At 53.5% G+C, this 16,725-nt stretch overlaps 4 protein-coding genes across 4 annotated transcripts; 2 read left to right on the top strand and 2 right to left on the bottom strand.

Annotated features, from left to right (window-relative positions):
• Positions 1-1,085: 1,085 nt before the first annotated feature.
• HMPREF1120_06064 (uncharacterized protein) lies at positions 1,086-2,984 on the top strand (the record flags this gene model as incomplete). Its single annotated transcript, XM_009160259.1, has 2 exons — positions 1,086-2,194; positions 2,243-2,984. The coding sequence occupies 2 exons, from the start codon at positions 1,086-1,088 to the stop codon at positions 2,982-2,984; spliced, it is 1,851 nt and encodes a 616-aa protein (XP_009158507.1).
• A 637-nt stretch (positions 2,985-3,621) lies between these two features.
• HMPREF1120_06065 (uncharacterized protein) lies at positions 3,622-6,481 on the bottom strand. Its single transcript, XM_009160260.1, has one exon. The coding sequence runs from the start codon at positions 6,011-6,013 to the stop codon at positions 3,845-3,847; it is 2,169 nt and encodes a 722-aa protein (XP_009158508.1). The 5' UTR covers positions 6,014-6,481; the 3' UTR covers positions 3,622-3,844.
• A 1,384-nt stretch (positions 6,482-7,865) lies between these two features.
• Positions 7,866-12,446, top strand: HMPREF1120_06066 (uncharacterized protein; the record flags this gene model as incomplete). The annotated part of the gene is made up of 1 exon (XM_009160261.1): positions 7,866-12,446. One exon carries the CDS (start codon positions 7,866-7,868, stop codon positions 12,444-12,446), a length of 4,581 nt encoding a protein of 1,526 aa, XP_009158509.1.
• A 1,254-nt stretch (positions 12,447-13,700) lies between these two features.
• HMPREF1120_06067 (uncharacterized protein) lies at positions 13,701-16,595 on the bottom strand (the record flags this gene model as incomplete). The annotated part of the gene is made up of 2 exons (XM_009160262.1): positions 13,701-13,821; positions 14,137-16,595. 2 exons carry the CDS (start codon positions 16,593-16,595, stop codon positions 13,701-13,703), a joined length of 2,580 nt encoding a protein of 859 aa, XP_009158510.1.
• Positions 16,596-16,725: the final 130 nt, after the last annotated feature.

A 16,725-nucleotide genomic window follows, 5' to 3' on the forward strand; every position in this document is an offset into this window, starting at 1 on the left:
TTAAGCTCTCCCTTAGTGAGTGCTTGAGGGGGCCAGCATGATCCACTGCGATCTTGCTCCAGCCAATCCCACCATCCCCCACGTGTCCACTTCCCGCTCTCCTGCCCAGTTTCTGTCCCTGCCAAAGTGCATGCAACTTCGACGTGAACCGGCGAACTGCAGCCGTTCAACTGCGCCCCAAACTTGCCCGGTAACATCTGCATGTTGTACAGCTTCTGGCCTACCACGCCATCGACCTCCATACTCGCAACCACCACTTTCAGGTCCAACTCGCCACGGCCGCTTCGAACCACGTACCAGTCAATCTCGCAACTATCTGTCGTTCGCAATCTGCCCATTCATCGTTTTGTCGTCGGATGTCTAACGTCGGCACGCTGTTTCTTTCACTCGCTTCTGTCATCTCCATGCGCACCTCTCATCTACGGCAGCTTTGCGCATTTGCGCCCTTGACCTGAGATCCTCCTTTCAAACGGCACCTGCACTGGCATTCGCATCGCATCTGGTCAACCTCGAACGATGCTGAGACCGGCCACTCCTCTGACGATTTTGCTGTTCATATCCTTCGTTCTCCTGCTCTTATCTGTAATATCGACCCCTATCGTTCACAGTATCCCGATTGCAACCTACCAAGGAGTCAACTTTGGTGTCTTCGGATATTGTACGACTTCTGGATGTAGTGGCTTCCGGGTGGGCTACAACACGGGTAATGACAATTCCATGTCCCCTGGATATACACAGTTGTTGACCAGTGTACAGATGGCCTGTTTGGTTCTGCCGGCGATGGGGATTTCAACCTGCCCTCTAGCACACGACATTCGCTGTCATCTTTGCTCATCGTTCACCCTGTCGCCGCCTTCTGCAATCTAGTTTGCCTCGCTTTGGCAGCCGCCGCTCATCTTCATTCTCCCTCTCATTCTGCCCGATATCTGCTCGGCCTTTTAATACTCCTATTGCCGACGTTGCTGGTCACTCTTCTTGCATTTTTGGTGGATATTCTGCTGTTTGTACCACATCTACAATGGGCAGGATGGATTGTTCTAGCTTCTACAATTCTAATCACGGCGTCCGGGGTGGTGACTTGTGCCATGAGGAGGACTCTGGTCTCACGAAAAGCCCGCAAGAAGAGGATTGCGGAGAATGCCGAAATGAGTGGGGAGAACTATTATGCCAGGCAAGCTGAAGAGGCCAAAGCTGGCGCTCAATCTTTCACTACTACAGAACCTACAGTTCCCATGGTCAATGGTGCACCAGGCGCAGACAGACTGCCGACATTTGCAACCTTCGACCCTTCCCAGAAAACTGACGAAGACCGCCAACCCCTGAGGTCGCAACCCCTGTCAGAAGAGCCTACACTGGTCAATTCCCGGGATGCCGCTTCGGATAGATACTACAATCCGCCTTCAAGGTCCCGCAGCCGACCTCGCCAGGATGGCCCGCGCGATCAGTTTGGAAACCCCCTTCCCCCAGGAATGGGTGGACCACCAATGCCAGGACAGGGTCCAAGACCTGGGGATCAACGTCCACCTCCGGGTCCCTACCGTGACGGAAGTATGCCACCGCCGGGCGGACGAGGATATGTTCCTAGGGGCAGGGGTGGTTATCCACCTCGTGGAGGCTATCCGCCGCGCGGAGGATATGGTCCTCGTGGACCTCCGCCACCCCAAGGTTATCCGGGACGAGGGGGCTTTTCTACGGACATGAGAGGAGGCTATGGCGGTCGCGGTAGAGGAGGGATGCCGATGGGAGCGGCGGCTGGTGGTGGCATGGCAGCAGGAGCTATGATGGCTGGCGGCCAGGGTCGACCCCCGCCAAGGTATCCTCTGACCGGTGGTGACAGCTCGTCATCAGGGTACACTCCACCAGAAGAATATTCGGATCCAACCGGACAGCCTTTGACTATTGCCACCTCACAGCCGTATGTTGAAGAAGGGCCAAGGCGTTTCGATGCAACAAGTCCTTGTGTTTACACCACTGGACCGGATGAACAACTAGGTGCTTACGGAGCGCGAGCACAGTCACCCGCGCGGGATCGTGCCTCGCCATACGGTAGTCGTATGCAATCCCCTGCTGGCGGCGAACGGCAGGCCTCGCCGGCCCCGGAAATGCCTCCACTACCAGCAAATGCGCAAGCAGCAGAGCTGGCAACCACTTCCACCCGTGACTTCCAGCCGAACAGATCCCAAAGTCAAGATCCGTAAGTTGGTTTATAATATCAACGCATGCAATTACTAATTTTGAGCAGCTATGTCCCTCCTCGTGCCCAGTGGAACAATATGGCTCAAGAGGACTATGGTCAGCAAGGTCCCGGAGGACGTTATGGCCCTGTGGAACTGCCAACCGGCGGCAGCCAGATGGGTGGCTATGGTGGGCCAAGTCGGAGGCCACGTGTGAATTCTGGGAGTGATGTGTATTACGAGGACGTAGATCCCCGATTTGCGAGCGATCCCGAACCTATTCCACCGATGCCGTCGCATCCTGACGCCGGTGGTCGCATGCCCTCGCTGCTAACGCCAGGACCGCCTGGGCAACAGGCCCTGGATTCACTTGGTCCACTGCCCCAAACAAACTCGTACGAAGATCTCCCTGGGGCTCGATCGCCGGCCGAGAGCGAAACCAGCAACTTCACGTCTGTCAGCCAACGAGGAGTCAACCCGAATTGGCGACCGGGCTATGGGGGAGAGTTCAATTCCTTTGGGCCCATGCAGAGAGCGAGGCAAAATCCACAAGCTAAACGGGACGTGTTGTTGGCAGGAAACCCGGACTTTGAGATTCCTGGCATGACCCCTCCTTCCGCACCCAGCCTTCGAGGAAGAGGCGGACCCGGAGGACGTGGCGGCCCTATGCGAGGCGGCCCAATGATGATGACTGGTCCTCCGAGGATTCCACCTGCCAGTGCTATTGGAGCAGGTTCAGATGGAAGGTATCCCATGGCCACACCACCGCCAGGTGCCCCGTCAGGTCCTGGTGGAGTAAAAGAGATATGAAAGAATACGTGATCTCATGGCCCCAGAAAAATGAATTACCCGCTTCGTTGGTTTGCGGGTGGCTTCGTCAAAAGTAACGAAAGCTACGAATTTCGTTTCAGCTTTACTTTCTTCTCTGTCTGGTTTGGTGGATTACAATGGCAGGTAGGTATCCTTGGACTTGGTTCGGGAGCTATGCTAAGCTCGCCTCTTTAATGATCTGGACTCCGACACTCCACAGAAAATCATCACGAATGGGAACATGGGACATGGGATGGATTTCTCTCCACAGAAGACAGAAGAGTGATTCGCTGAGGAGGACCATGTGTATCAGGTAATTTGTTAAAAGGAACAACTACATGCAAACCTACCTAGTAGGTACATGTTGTAGATGAAATGGTTCTATTGTACATATCCTCGGTAAGGTATACAAGGCGCAATAACATACCTACCTAGGTACCTAGGGACTTGATACCTGCAGGTATCCTAAAGTACTTTCCCTTGTATCGGTGTCTTCACTGCAGGCCACCTCAGGCTGCGATTGTTAGATTCTCGCCATGTACTGGCAGTGCAGTACAATGCTCCCAGATGGTCAGTTTGGATAAGGTGGGTTAGTAGGGAGTTACTAGTACTGCACAGGTAAAATAGTCATCCAGGTTCAAGGAGAGGAGAAGACGACAAAACGTATTATTGTCTTGGTCTAATTTGATGTTCTGTTTTTTGCTTTTTTATAGGTCTCTATTAGTACTAAAGGAGATCCACCACTGCACTGCGGTCTAGGGTATCGAATTCCCACCGTGGGTGTTGTACATGTATTGATTATTGCGAGATAACGCTCACTTGAATATCTACCTACTTTGCTAGGCTTCGTAGGACCAGGCTCATATCATGATCCTTCCATCATTGGACGAGCGGGCGCCGAACAAGCCTAGAATATTGGGACTGGGACTGGAAGAAGAGCCAGTGCCGCCTGCAGAGGTGGTGTTGGTGCTGGAGGTGGCATCACCTCCACCGCCCATCCATTTAGGCCGTTTGAAGCGTGAGCCTCCTGTACCTGTACCTGTACCTCCTCGAGAACTGCCGCCCTGCATCCATTTTGGAGTGTCGATGGTGTCAAAGGTGTTTTTGACCCTGCGGCCGAACAGCGTAAAGAAATTCTCCTCTTCGTCCTCCGGATCAAGTTGATTGTTGTTGCTGTTGTTTGCTCCTCTGGTGCGACCACTACTAGCATTTGTGGTAGTGCCCGTACCAGTCGCCCCAGTCGATGAAGGAGGACCCGGAACCCATCTAGTGGGCGCTGCTCTTCCTCCTGGTCCGACTCCTTCACGAGGAGCAATATTGTCCAACGGGTCTGCCATACCTAGGGTAGTAGAGCGGTTACCGTGAAGGTCGCGCTCGATGAGGTCCCGACCTTCGCGCCATCCGCCGGTACCGAATCCAGAAGGATTTGTATCGTCGTCATCGTCATCTTTGAGAATCCCGAAGCCCAAAATGTCTTTAATCTTGCCATACAGATTGAACAGGGCGGCACAGACGGGCACTAAAATGAACATGGGGAACAGGTAGTCGAACCACGTTCCCAAAGGCGTTAAATTGATCAGTCGACCGAGGAAATTGTAAAAAGTCGATGTCTGATGGATATCGCGGGGCAGAAATGTAAGGAAGTTGTAGGCCAGCGGGACCGTCAGCTTGGCGATCTGGCCGGAATACCAGCATGCGGATTCCGGATACGTGTTTCTCTTCACTAGGGCGCGCTGGTTCCAGGTCGGCACGTCGCTGACGCTGCTGATGGCGCAGACACACATGTAGGTGATCCACATGGACGCCAGGAGCTGGCCTCCAAGGCCGATTTGGTAGTTCTTGTCGCTCGGGTGGTGTATCACGGTCAGGCTGACGGCGGAGAGTTGGGGAGCTGGGAATTTGATCATCTCTGACCAGATGATGGCCACTGAGGCGAGGGAGAGGATGCCTCCTACGGCGATTCGGAGTGCTGGAATCACATGCACATACAGATGGTAGCGCATGAATGGGGTGATGAATGATATCCGTCCGAACAGGGACGCGGACGAGGATGGCCTCCCGAAATCGAGTTTCTTTGATGCCTTGGAGTCCAGAATGGCCTGTAAGTCTGAGGCCGTCTGGACAATGTTGTCCCATTCGCGAGTGTATCGTGCTCTCCGATGGCGCGCTCGAACGAGCCTTCGGGTCAGATCTGCAAGATACCGCTCTGTAATGACTGCGGGAACTTTTGCCGAGGCGTCGACAGTGGTGGGATTGGCAAAAACTCGATTTTCCGGCTGTCCTGTCATATCGACCAATTCGTCTATCCATTCTCGGAAGTCCCGCGCGGTCCCGGTCTTGCGTTGTTTGAGCTGCATCACTTGTGCTTCCAGCTCCTCCAATGCCAGGATGGCATCCTCGAGATTCTCATGGACCTTAGGCGCCTGGGCCTGCACTCGTCGCAGGCTGCCGGCGATATCTGCTTTTCGAAACATCTTTCGTGGTAGGGCGACCAGGCCATGACCCATCAGGTAGATGGCCAGGATCAGCCCCCAGACGTACGCCAGGGCCATGACCAACGCCCTGATGGCGGTAAAGTCGAAGCCGTGGGACAAGATCATGTAGATCAGACCGACCATGGCGCATCCCAGGACGATCATTTGGTACCTGGCATTGGATCGTAAGGAGTAGATCATGCGTGCTTTTGGATCGCGGTAGCCCGCATCCATGTATTCTCCCAGGAGCGGCAGCACAACCCAGGTTAAGACAAAGGTCAACCAGTACACGATCCTCCAAGAAACCAGCACCGCTCTTTCTGGCAGCCATATACCTTTCCCTCCATGGTCATTTTCTCGTGCGCTGGACGCAAGATCGATGGGAACCAGCAATATAGCACTCGCCGGCAGGACGAGGGAGAGAAAGATTGGGACAAGAAGGAAGGCCGGCGTGGTCCGCAGAGGAAGATAGTGCCGCAGGAGGAACAGGACCGCGACGGATATCGTGCAAAAGGCGAGCAGCGCAAATACATTGGAGCCGACCGAAGAGGCCATCGTTCGAGGACTCGGTGAATGTATGTCAATTAGTCCAAGTGAATAACTTGAATGCTATTGCTGTGGCCATCAATAGTAGCACCGTTGCGGTAGAGCGGGCATCTCGGAACGTTGCAGTCACAAAGAGGCCATGAGGTCAGTTCCGGGTAGGCCAGTTGCAGACATCGAACAGTACTGGATTTTGGGATACGAGTAGGAACAGAGTGACTGGACTGACGGGATGAAAAGGCAGCCTGGTCCCGCAACAATGGTAACGGTGTTCGAATTGTGAATGCGATGGATTCGCACCGGATACTTGCAGTATCTTTGAGATGCGTTTGGGCGGCGGGAGTGACGTGGGTGCCTGGCAGACGCCTCTTTAGGCGTGAGAGAGCATTCACAGGCACCGCTAACAATCCAATGCGAGCACCCAGGCCAGGCTTAGGCGACCCTGAAGGTGGCCCTAGCGGCGCTAATGGCGTGTCAAAATGTCCCATGAGTTCCAGGTGCCGGGCGTGAAGCGCACTAGACAACGGGGCGTCAATTATAGACACAACTAGTGACTTTGGGAGGCTGCGCTTCACGGCTCCCACTGGTCGCAGCTCAACCAACGCAGCTTCAAGCTTTGAACCACAGAAGCACCAACTGGACTCCTCCACCCACCGCGACTGTGACTGGCAGCACCATCAACCAACACCAACACCAGCACCGCCCGCCGCTACAAACTCGTGCGCTTGATGAGTCGAGATCGATGATCCATGAGTCCCGCCCACCGCGACTTTTATCGTCCCCTACCACAACTACTCCACTACTTGGTACTTCTCGTTCTTTCTGCCTCATAACAAATACTCGTACCCTTGAAACGGGGAACATCCATACCTACACTACTCAGCAAACATCATATCTCTACATCTATTACAGTACTGTATGTGTGGCCGCCTGTCTTGCACTGAAGAATCAAGTTCCCGCACAGTCTTCCTGGAGCTCAGGCTCCCAGACGTCTCAGCCAGATCCGCGATCCACGGACTCATGTCTAACTCTTCACTAACGGCAATCTACTAGTAGTGTTGCCCCGATCTGCATGCCCCCGGCATATCAATCACCTGCGACCAGCAACATTTTCATACCCTCTGACTACGACCATTCACTGCCCGCTGCATTTGCATCTTGATCCCATACTGAACGACACGACTGATGACTTGAGCCTCTCCTCTCGTATACTGCCGCCTATTTCGTACGCGAACTCCCTCCTGTTTCTCCATCTCCTCTTTCACCGCCAACGCTGCCCCTCTTGATCGGGCTGAAGAGGCAGACACGCCAACATCCGGTGCGTTGGCCTAGAACCTCCTTTGAACACGTCCGCCGCCCACCCCGAACCACCACTGTTGCTCGCCTCGCGCCTTGTAGGCGCCGAACATCTTTCACAGTCCACAGTTCAGTGTCGGCCTGGATTGATCCTGCTCGCACTCCAACACTCAAAACTGCCAACCGACTATTTCCCTCTCCGGGGTCCTCGATTTCCGAGTCCGCCCTCTCTCTTCCTTGCAGTGAAGCAGGAACTAAAGTTTCTGTGTCCGTCGCAGCGAACCTCCCTCTGTCACACACTGCGGACTTCACTCAAGCGCCTGCAAACCGAGGCGGCCGCTGACCTCGCCCGATATCGTGTTTGTGGCCACTGTCACCGCATACCACTTTTCCCATTGCACGTCGCAGTCAACGAACGCTCCACTTAACCGACCTCTACCCCCCATACTTCGTCCTGCTTTCCAAAGTCTCGGTCGGTGCCGGATGCCTTGAAAGGCACCTTTGAGCCTGAGCGAACCTTCGCTCGCAGCCTCTGCCCGCCGCCATGAATCCTCAACAGTTTCAAAACATGGCCGGCATGGGACCGGGCATGCCCCCCAATATGCAACAGAAGGCCATGGTCAATCAGATGGGGCCACAGATGACGGCGCAATCGAATGCCCAAATGGCAGCACAGATGGCGCAGATGGGAATGGGCCAGATGGGACAGATGGGCGGTCAAATGGGAGTGCAGATGCCTCGAGGTATGCCGCAACAGATGACCGGACAGATGGGTCTAAACCAGCCGTCGGTGCAGCAGCACATATTCGACATGCTCAATGCACAAGGCCCTTTTAGTGGCTGGCAGGCTAATGTCCAGATCAAAGAACGGGCTGCTCAAATCAAACTCTTGGTTGATTCATTACGTCTCGTGCGCCCGCCTGTTGAACTGCCACGCGCAATCGAAGTGGCGCTACAGTTCGAACGCAAGTGTTTTACCCAATGTGCCAGCAAAGAGGATTACATTCGCGAATGCAGTGAGAAGCTGGGCAGGATCCGAGATCAAAGGGCTCAGCAGATGAATCAAGGCGCGGCTGGGATGATGCAGAACATGTCGATGGGCATGCCCAATGCTCAGATGCAAAATCAGAACATGCAACAGATGCAGCAGATGCAACAGATGGGCCAGAACATGAACTCGAATATGGGCCTGCAGCCGAACCTTCAACAAATCAAGCAATACATGCAAAACTCCCCCATGTTCAATCAAGCTCAACCCGTCATGAATCAAGGTCCGCCAAAGATGAATCCGGCACAACAGACCCCCATGATGCAAGCCAACAACCAACAGAAGCCTACTCAGGTTCCGGAATTGACCGCTGAAGACAACAAGACGATCAACGTCCGGGCGGCGGAGCTTGCAAAGAGCACCCCCAAGGATGAGATGCGGAATATCGTGGAGAAGATGAATCTTCAGTTGCGGCAGAATCTGGCTCAGAAAGGAATCGATCCCATAATCTACTATTTCCGCATGCTCGCCACCAAGGAATTCCGACGCCGCAAGCAAATGGAGGCGGGCGTTGGTGGAGGGGCAAATGTTGGGCAAGTCAACAACAACGTCGGCATGATGAGCCAGCCTCAAAATCAAAACAATCAGAATCCCATGACTCAAGGCGCAAATGCGAATGGCAACACATTCGTGGGTGATATGGGCCGGTTCCAAGGGCTACAAGCCGAGGGGTTGCGGTCTCAGGAAGAAGGGCAGCTGGTCGTCCCCGCCAGTAACAGTCAGAACATGATCCCAGAGCAGATGCGTGTCCAACAGCAGATGTTGGCGAACCAACGGATGGGGCAGCAGCATCAAAGCAATGCGTTGAACCCGGCCTTCATTGCGCAACAGCAGCGTTTGCAACAGGCGCAGGCTACCAAGGTGCAACAAGCTCAGCTGCAAGCCCAGAATCAGGCCCAGGCTCAGGCACAAGCACAGGCTCGTGCTCAAGCTGCTGCACAGGCCCAAATGGCCGGTCAGCGTGGTCAAGTGCAAGGGATTCCGCAATCGAGCACGCCGCTGTCGGCCATTAACAGACCGGTCGGACCTAACGTGTCCGGGGCAAGTCCTCAGACTGCTCCTCGCGCCCCCTCGAGCACGCCGGTAATGAATCAACAACAAATGCAGACACCTGGCCCGGCTCAGCAAGGGCAGCAACCACAAATGAGCATGCAAGAGATGCAGCAACGAGAAAAGGCCCTGGCCAATTTCCCTGCTCCTCTGCAAGCAGTCCTTCGACAGAAGCCGCAAAGTGAGTGGCGCGGAATTTTGCAACAGTTTCAGCAAAGTGGAAACATGAGAAGAAGCCTATCCCAACAGCCGGCAGGTATGCAACCGCAGCAACAACAGCAGGGGCAGCTGCCGCCTCAGGCTGCCGCTCCGATGCAGAACGGTGCATTTGTAGGTGGCCCGAACGTTGGTCCTATGCCCATGCAGCAGTCACTCTCCACCGGAGCGGTATCACAAGGGGGCCAGGACATGGCTGCAATGCTTTCCTCTCAAGGACAAGTCCCGCAAAACCAAGATTTGATGAGGCAGCGTCAGATGCAGATGCAGCAGCAGCAGCAACAACAACAGCAGCAGCAGCAGCAGTCGTCTCAACAACAGGTGCCTGGCCATGCCCAGGGTCAAATGCCGTCCCAGCGGCCTCAGTTGAATCCCCAGCAGATGAAAGTGATGGACCAGCAACCAGTACCTCCCACATTCTTGGCTAATATAAGGCAACATACTCCCATCCCAGAGCTCAAGTCATGGGGTCAACTGAAGCAATGGTTGACAGCCAACCCTACACCCAACCTGCCGTTCGCGCAAATACTGGACATTCAAGCCACCCATTTTGCCCACATCATGAAGACTCGGGGCCAAAATGTGCAACAACAGAACAATGCCATGGGTGGACAGGGCCCGACCCAACCTCCTCAGCAGACTCCGCGGATGCCTCAAGGTCAGGGACAGGGCGTGCCTGGCCAGGTTCCTGGCATGGCTCCCAGTCCGATGCAGTTTCGACCACCTAGTGCGCAAGATCTGCAGCGATTGCGAGCTCACAACCCGAAGCTGGCCAGTCTAGGGGACGATCAAATACGACAGTTGTGGATGAGCCGCCAGCGACAAATGCAACAACAGAAGGGAATGCAGCAGCAGTCCGGGCAACCGGGTATGGCGCAGCCGATGCAATTCATGCCCTCGCAAGGCAGCGGTCCTGGACAGCAGTTTGGCGTGCAAACAATGGCGCAACCTCATGCTCCAATGCAGCCAAACGCGGCAGCTGTACAACAGCCTCCGCGGCCACCGTCAGCGCAGGCCTCTGAGCAGGCTCGACCTTCACAGCCTAACGGGCTCCCTGTGAAACGAACCAACGAGGAAGAGGTAGCCAATGCGCCCAAGCAAATGCAGAATCAAGTGGAGGGCATCAAGCTCCCCAATGGTCAGGTCCTCACCAAGGAGCAGTTCTACGCTTTGGACCCTGTCAAAAAGCAGCAGTACATTAATCTTCAAAGACAACAGGCCACAGTGCGTAGGATTTTTGAAATCGGAAAAGAAGTCCAGGCCAGCATGCCGAAGCCGAGACCCATTATGAACATGGATGCTGGGAGTCGCAAGCGGCTTACATCGTTGCTGACATCTGACAATGTCAAGAACATGTTGGGAAGGTTCGACTCGTTCCTGATGGCATTGTACCGCATTGAGCCAAACGACTCGGCAATCAAGCAGCTTGTGGCACAAAAACTACAGCTGTTCGCTCAGTATAAACCACAGTCGCTGCAGAACCGGACCTTTGAAGTGGTGGATAATTTCAGTATCTCGCCAGAGACCGCAGAGAGCATCGTCAACAACATCAGCAGCAAGTTCCAACAAACGGCGGCCCAGATCCCTCTTCAGAACAAAGCACGTCCACAACCGGCGCAGTTGACGCCCGAGAATTTGAGCCTGTTGGAAGCGCAGGAGCAAGAACGGAAGAAGTCCTTGAAGTCGAATCAGCCGCCTCCCGCGCCGACAGCAACCCAGCCTCCATTCCAGATTGGTGATCCTCGTGGGCAAGGTACACCACGGTATGCGACTCCGGGCCTCAAACAAGAGGATCTCAAGCTTCCTGCCGACCCTAAGAGACGGAAGAAGAATCAGCAACAGACCACAGGCCCACAAGGTACATCTGGTACTCCCACCTCAACCACCTCTCCACAGGCGACCAAAGCATCTAAGCCAGCGGACATGTTCAAATGTCCTGTCGCAGGCTGTGAGCACCAAGCCAAAGGGTTCCCAAGCCAAGCTGAGCTTGATCAACATCATAATGTAGCGCACAAATTGGACATGGAGCCAGTCACCGATCCCGTGGCCTTTTTGCACGAGTCTTTGCGATCTGCTTTCAACCTAGACGAGAACCTCAAGCAAACCAAGAAGCCAAAGTCGGAGAAGCAACCATCGGCGGCTCTGAATGTCAAGGGTGAAAGCCACGCAGCAACTCCGACAGCCATGTCCAAGATCCCCAGTCAGCAGGGCGCGCCCGGCACTACCGCCGCGAAAGCCACTGGGACTGAAGATGACAACGATCCTTGGCAACACAGTAATACCAGCCTTGACCAACTGCGAGCGATATTCGGCGGTGATGACTGGGAGGAACTTTTTCCATCACGAGAGAAAACCGAGGAGTTTCAGGCACGATTCTACGAAGCATACCGCAACCAGAGCGAAAGGTGGCGAAAGATCGTGGAAGGACCTAACGGTGCGCTGACAGACACGTCGACCGAAAAGTCCAAGAGTCCTGGCAATGGCAGTGACAAAGATGGTTCAGCAGAATCCGCAACGACGGCGGAAGACAAGAAAAATGCGGCGGCGACGGCCAAGAAGGGGAGCGAAGATGATTCTTGGATCGTCAATCTTGACGGCATCGAAGGACTTGATCTCAGTGGGTTGGAGGACACGTCTCCATTTGAGAACATTGGCGACCAAGATGTCGTCATGGGCGAGGACGGATCACCCTTTGAGTCGATTGAGAAACCGGCACAACCACCGCAACTGTCGATCAGGGAAACTCAGCTCCGAAATCTAGGCGTGGACATTCAACATCCCGAGAACTGGACCGAGCAGGAAAAGGCAATGGCGGAATTCGTCTTGGACGATTAGGATTAGTTATCTGATCCAAGTTGAGACGTTGGGACGGCTTGAACACAATTCGGATTGCACAACTCAGCCGTGGCGTGGCGGATGGGCGCGGGTGCGGCTTTTGTGACTGATATATAAGCATGGCGTTACGTTATTCGGTGGCACGAGTTTGAGTTTTTATTCTTTGCTTTTGCCAAAAAAAAAGGGGCGCGGAACGGACTGTCTTTATGAGAGAGAGATATTTATGATTGCAATGATCTTTTTTTCTCTTGAAAGCAGCAGAGATTTTCTCTCTCACACACAATCTCCGTCTCTGATGCATTGCGGGGGGCGGGGAGCTTTTTGTTTTTTGTACATTAATTTACTTTTACTGCCAGTGGGGATATGCGGCGCGGGCAGAAGTGAATAATGGGGGATGAGGCGTGATTATGATGCATCGACATTCCTTTTTTCTTTGGACGAATTCCAAGTTTTACCACAAAGCCGCTGGCTATACTAGGTAGCAAAAAGTGAAATGGGGAACTGAATGAACCCCTTTTCCGACTTTCCATTGGAATTTCTTCTGCCCGGGTACATGATACTCGGTAGTTCCTCATTACATTACCAGTCTTATTACGAGTTAAATCATCCCCTCAGCTTGGGACTTTTGCTGGGGCTGGGGCTGGGCCTGCAGGTGGTGGTGCTTTCGGCTTGGTCCCTGAACCGTAGTAATAGTACTACGAGTACGAGTACGAGTACAAGTAACAAGTATTATATACAATTAATTAATGATATGGATAGGTAACTTATGTCTGCTCGAGACTTGTTCAGCAGGCTGCTAGGTACAGTACCTAAGGATACTCGCAGCTATCAAACATATACGATTCTGATTCTGATTCTGATTCTTGAAGAGCATAGACGTTACTGTACCAAAAAGTGCCGAAAGGAATATGTTGTGTTGACATGAGACAGACATGACGGTCTGATTTTGATCAAGGCCATCCAAGGCCATCACCGTCACAATTGCTTACAAGTGATGATGCCTCAGGTACAGTATGCGCTGACCAGCAGCGTCTTTTGACATTTTGATACAGTAGCCCACACTCGCCACGACAAGACGCAGGCAGACTAATTAATAAAAAGCCAATCCCGAAAGCGCGGAAAAGTGATATTTAAGGCAAAGCAAAGCAACCACAAACCCCGAAAAACCAACCATGTCAACTGTCCGTCAACCAAGTCTCAAGAGCGATCATCATCATCATTTATCAATAATCTCAATGACAGGATCATGGTTATTTATCCATCTTCTGGAATGTGACGGCTTTCGTGGACGTCGATGCCGAGCTGTTGCAGCATGGCGACTTGGCGGGAGCCGATGCTGACGAGTTCAAAGCGGGGAGGAAGAGGGCGTCGAGCTCTGTAAACGTGTACAAAAGAACGATTAGTAATGATCCAAGCACGCATGTTGCTTGCTGTTGAGTATGTATGACAAAGAACAAGAAGAACAGACTCAGGCGTGCCATTGGGGGGCCAAAGAGTTGTAAACCAATCGAGTACATTGTGACAAGGGAAAATAGTTGCCAATTTGAGAACTCATGGACACAGGGCGGGTATGGGTATGGTCAGAACTCCTGGTCGAAGAGACCAAAGACAACAACAAATGTGACATGGAATGAGACAAAAATCCAAAAAGAAAACATGGCATAAAGAACACACAGTATACAACACGTACTTTAAGAAATCCAACTTGATGTTTCGGGCCTTGTCCTTCAACTGAACCTGGGTCCGGTTCTGCAGCAGCGGACCATCCGGATGGTCACGGTCCTTCTTGAGTATTAAGGCCCACTTTGGCCCATACAATGCTACCAACTCCATCAGGCGGTCGACTTCGGCATCAGTATATGGTCTGCGGATCTGTATGTCCAGCGGGTTGTACACTTCTCGTGCCAGCCGCGTTGTGAGCTTGGCTTCTTGGTTGACCTGGGCTATCTGCGACCGAGGTGGCTCTTGGTTAGAGTATGGCATACCTGGTCCGGGACGAACAGGTGCCGTAGAGGGAGGAGGGCGATGTGGGTTTGGTGGAGCTTCAAGACTGGGCGGTAACTCTCTAAATCCGGGCGGATTACTCACAGCACGGGGGGATCGTTGTGTTCTCGACTGTGCTGCCAGTGGCTGTCGTTGTGGTTGTGGTGCGGTTGAAGGAGGGACACGATCAGGAGCGCGTGCAGTGCTATGCAACCCCTGATGGTTGGATGGCTGCGTAGGCGATGGGAACTCGACTATCTCGTCTTCGGCTTGCTCGTCGGCTTGCTCGTCCGCATCTTGACCGGCATCTCCAGCTGTACTGGATTGTCTCCGGTTTCGGTTCTGACGAGACTCGGCAAGGATGTCTCGGGTATCAGGAAGTGAAGCGCTATCCAAACCCCTCTGATCCGTCTGAAAGCCATCTTCCTCGTCCTCGGAAGATGCAGTCATTGCTCTCGGTCGCTTCTGGGCTCGACGGGGAGGAGGTGGGTCGTCTTCATCGGCTTCCTCCCATGGAATCTTTTCGGCACCTTCTTGTGGATCCAGGAAAGACCTCTTTTTAGGAGTAACCTTCTTATTTTCTTTCTCGCTCAAAGCTTTATGTCGACCAACAATCTCCAGTATAAGGTCGGCCTGCCGAACATCGATGCTATTATCGTCATCGCGGTCATTGCCTTCGGGTGAAGCTTCCAATGGGCGCCAGTTTTGTGCATCGCTCTCATCATGGTTCTGGGGCAAGCTATCTCCGTTTTCCGCAGCGGTCGGCGACTCTGGTATCACTCGAGCGGACTCCGTTTCAGAAACCATGGCTAGACTTATGTCGGCGCCTGACACATCGGCCGCGTGGGTTGCTCTGAGGGCTTTCAATCTGTTGTACCTCGAGCTGAGCTTGTTGCCGGTTGAAGGACCGGCCGGACTTCCTCGCCGCTGGACTGTCTCAACTACCCCAAGTTCAGAGATGGACCTGTCTCGCTGATGACTGGTAGCAGTCTTGGGCTCTGAACGTGCTTCTTCAGCCACTTCCACAGTGTCCTCGGACCCAATGGCAGAAAGCATCCGCTTAATGGTGTCAACGCCACCACGAGCAGTAATCAGTTCATCCAGCTCCTGTTTACGAGCCATGCTCCATTTGGCCACCTGAAACACAAACTCCGACCACGGAAAGTCTCTGTGCAAACCTTCGACGTCGACTGAGTCCAGGTCATTGCCCCGGAAATAACACCTGATCAACTCTTTGCGCTCTGCAATCTTGCGTCGAGTACTAGAGTGCTCAAAGACGCTCCTGGGCGTGTGATCCTCCAAAAATGTCTCCTCAAGGACTTCACGCGGGTCAAGGTCAGGAACTCCTTCGTTTGACTTTTTGACCTCCACCGCGCGGATAAAGGCGTGAGTAAGTATTGTAACATCCATGTCGACTGTTCGCTCGAGAAGGCCCTCCCCTATCGGAAAGAAGACGCTGTCTGCAAAAGGGCTTGGGAACTTGTTGTACATGTATTGTACACAGTCGAGAGGGTCCTCGAAATGTTCGCTAAGCACCGCGCACAGCTGCTGCGCCAGATTGGTCAGATAGAAAATGGGATCCGGTCGCCATGGTCCTTGATCCACAAGTTGCGGGTTGCTCTCTCCAACTAGGATATAGAGCATTTGGCCAACCTCAATGTATGGAGATGACCCGTAAGAGTCCATGCTGGCCAACAATCTCTTATCGCGTTTGTCAAACTGTTTCCGTTGAGATGAGTTAGGCACCTCCAATTGCGCAAGCAATTGACGCAATGCGACATTGTTGCGTCGCTCAAAAAACTTGAGCACGTCCTGGGAATCCCTGTATAGCAGGTCGAGATCTTCGATTATCGCGTCTCTGTCTAGCCGCTCGGCTAGACTGATCAAGTCAGATCCTTGAGAACTTGGTTCAAGGGAAGACGATCGTTGATCGCTGAGGCCCTCATCCTGTCTAGGGTTTGCTTCCTCGCTGAGAGTGGACAAAGGTTCAGTAGTGTCTTGCACTGGCAATTGATGTTGGGCAATGATGACTTCTCGGCTTGCGGATCTGGTCACACGTAGGTTACGGCTTACCAAGTGGGCCGAACCCGGCGACGATGCACGCGGCGGAGGCGACAAAGGCGCGCTTTTCCTGCTCACCGAGCGAGCAACCCGACGCGGAGGCATGATGAGGTTGAAATGAACATATGAACAGGATGCTTGGAGAAGTGTTTTAGGGTTAATAACCCTAACGCGGTTGTGGGCGTGGAACTCGAAGCCAGCGCGTTGATTGTTGATGCGAGACCCAGCCGGAGGT

Source organism: Exophiala dermatitidis, assembly GCF_000230625.1.
Source record: "Exophiala dermatitidis NIH/UT8656 unplaced genomic scaffold supercont1.5, whole genome shotgun sequence".
Classification (NCBI taxonomy): Eukaryota; Fungi; Ascomycota; class Eurotiomycetes; order Chaetothyriales; family Herpotrichiellaceae; genus Exophiala; species Exophiala dermatitidis.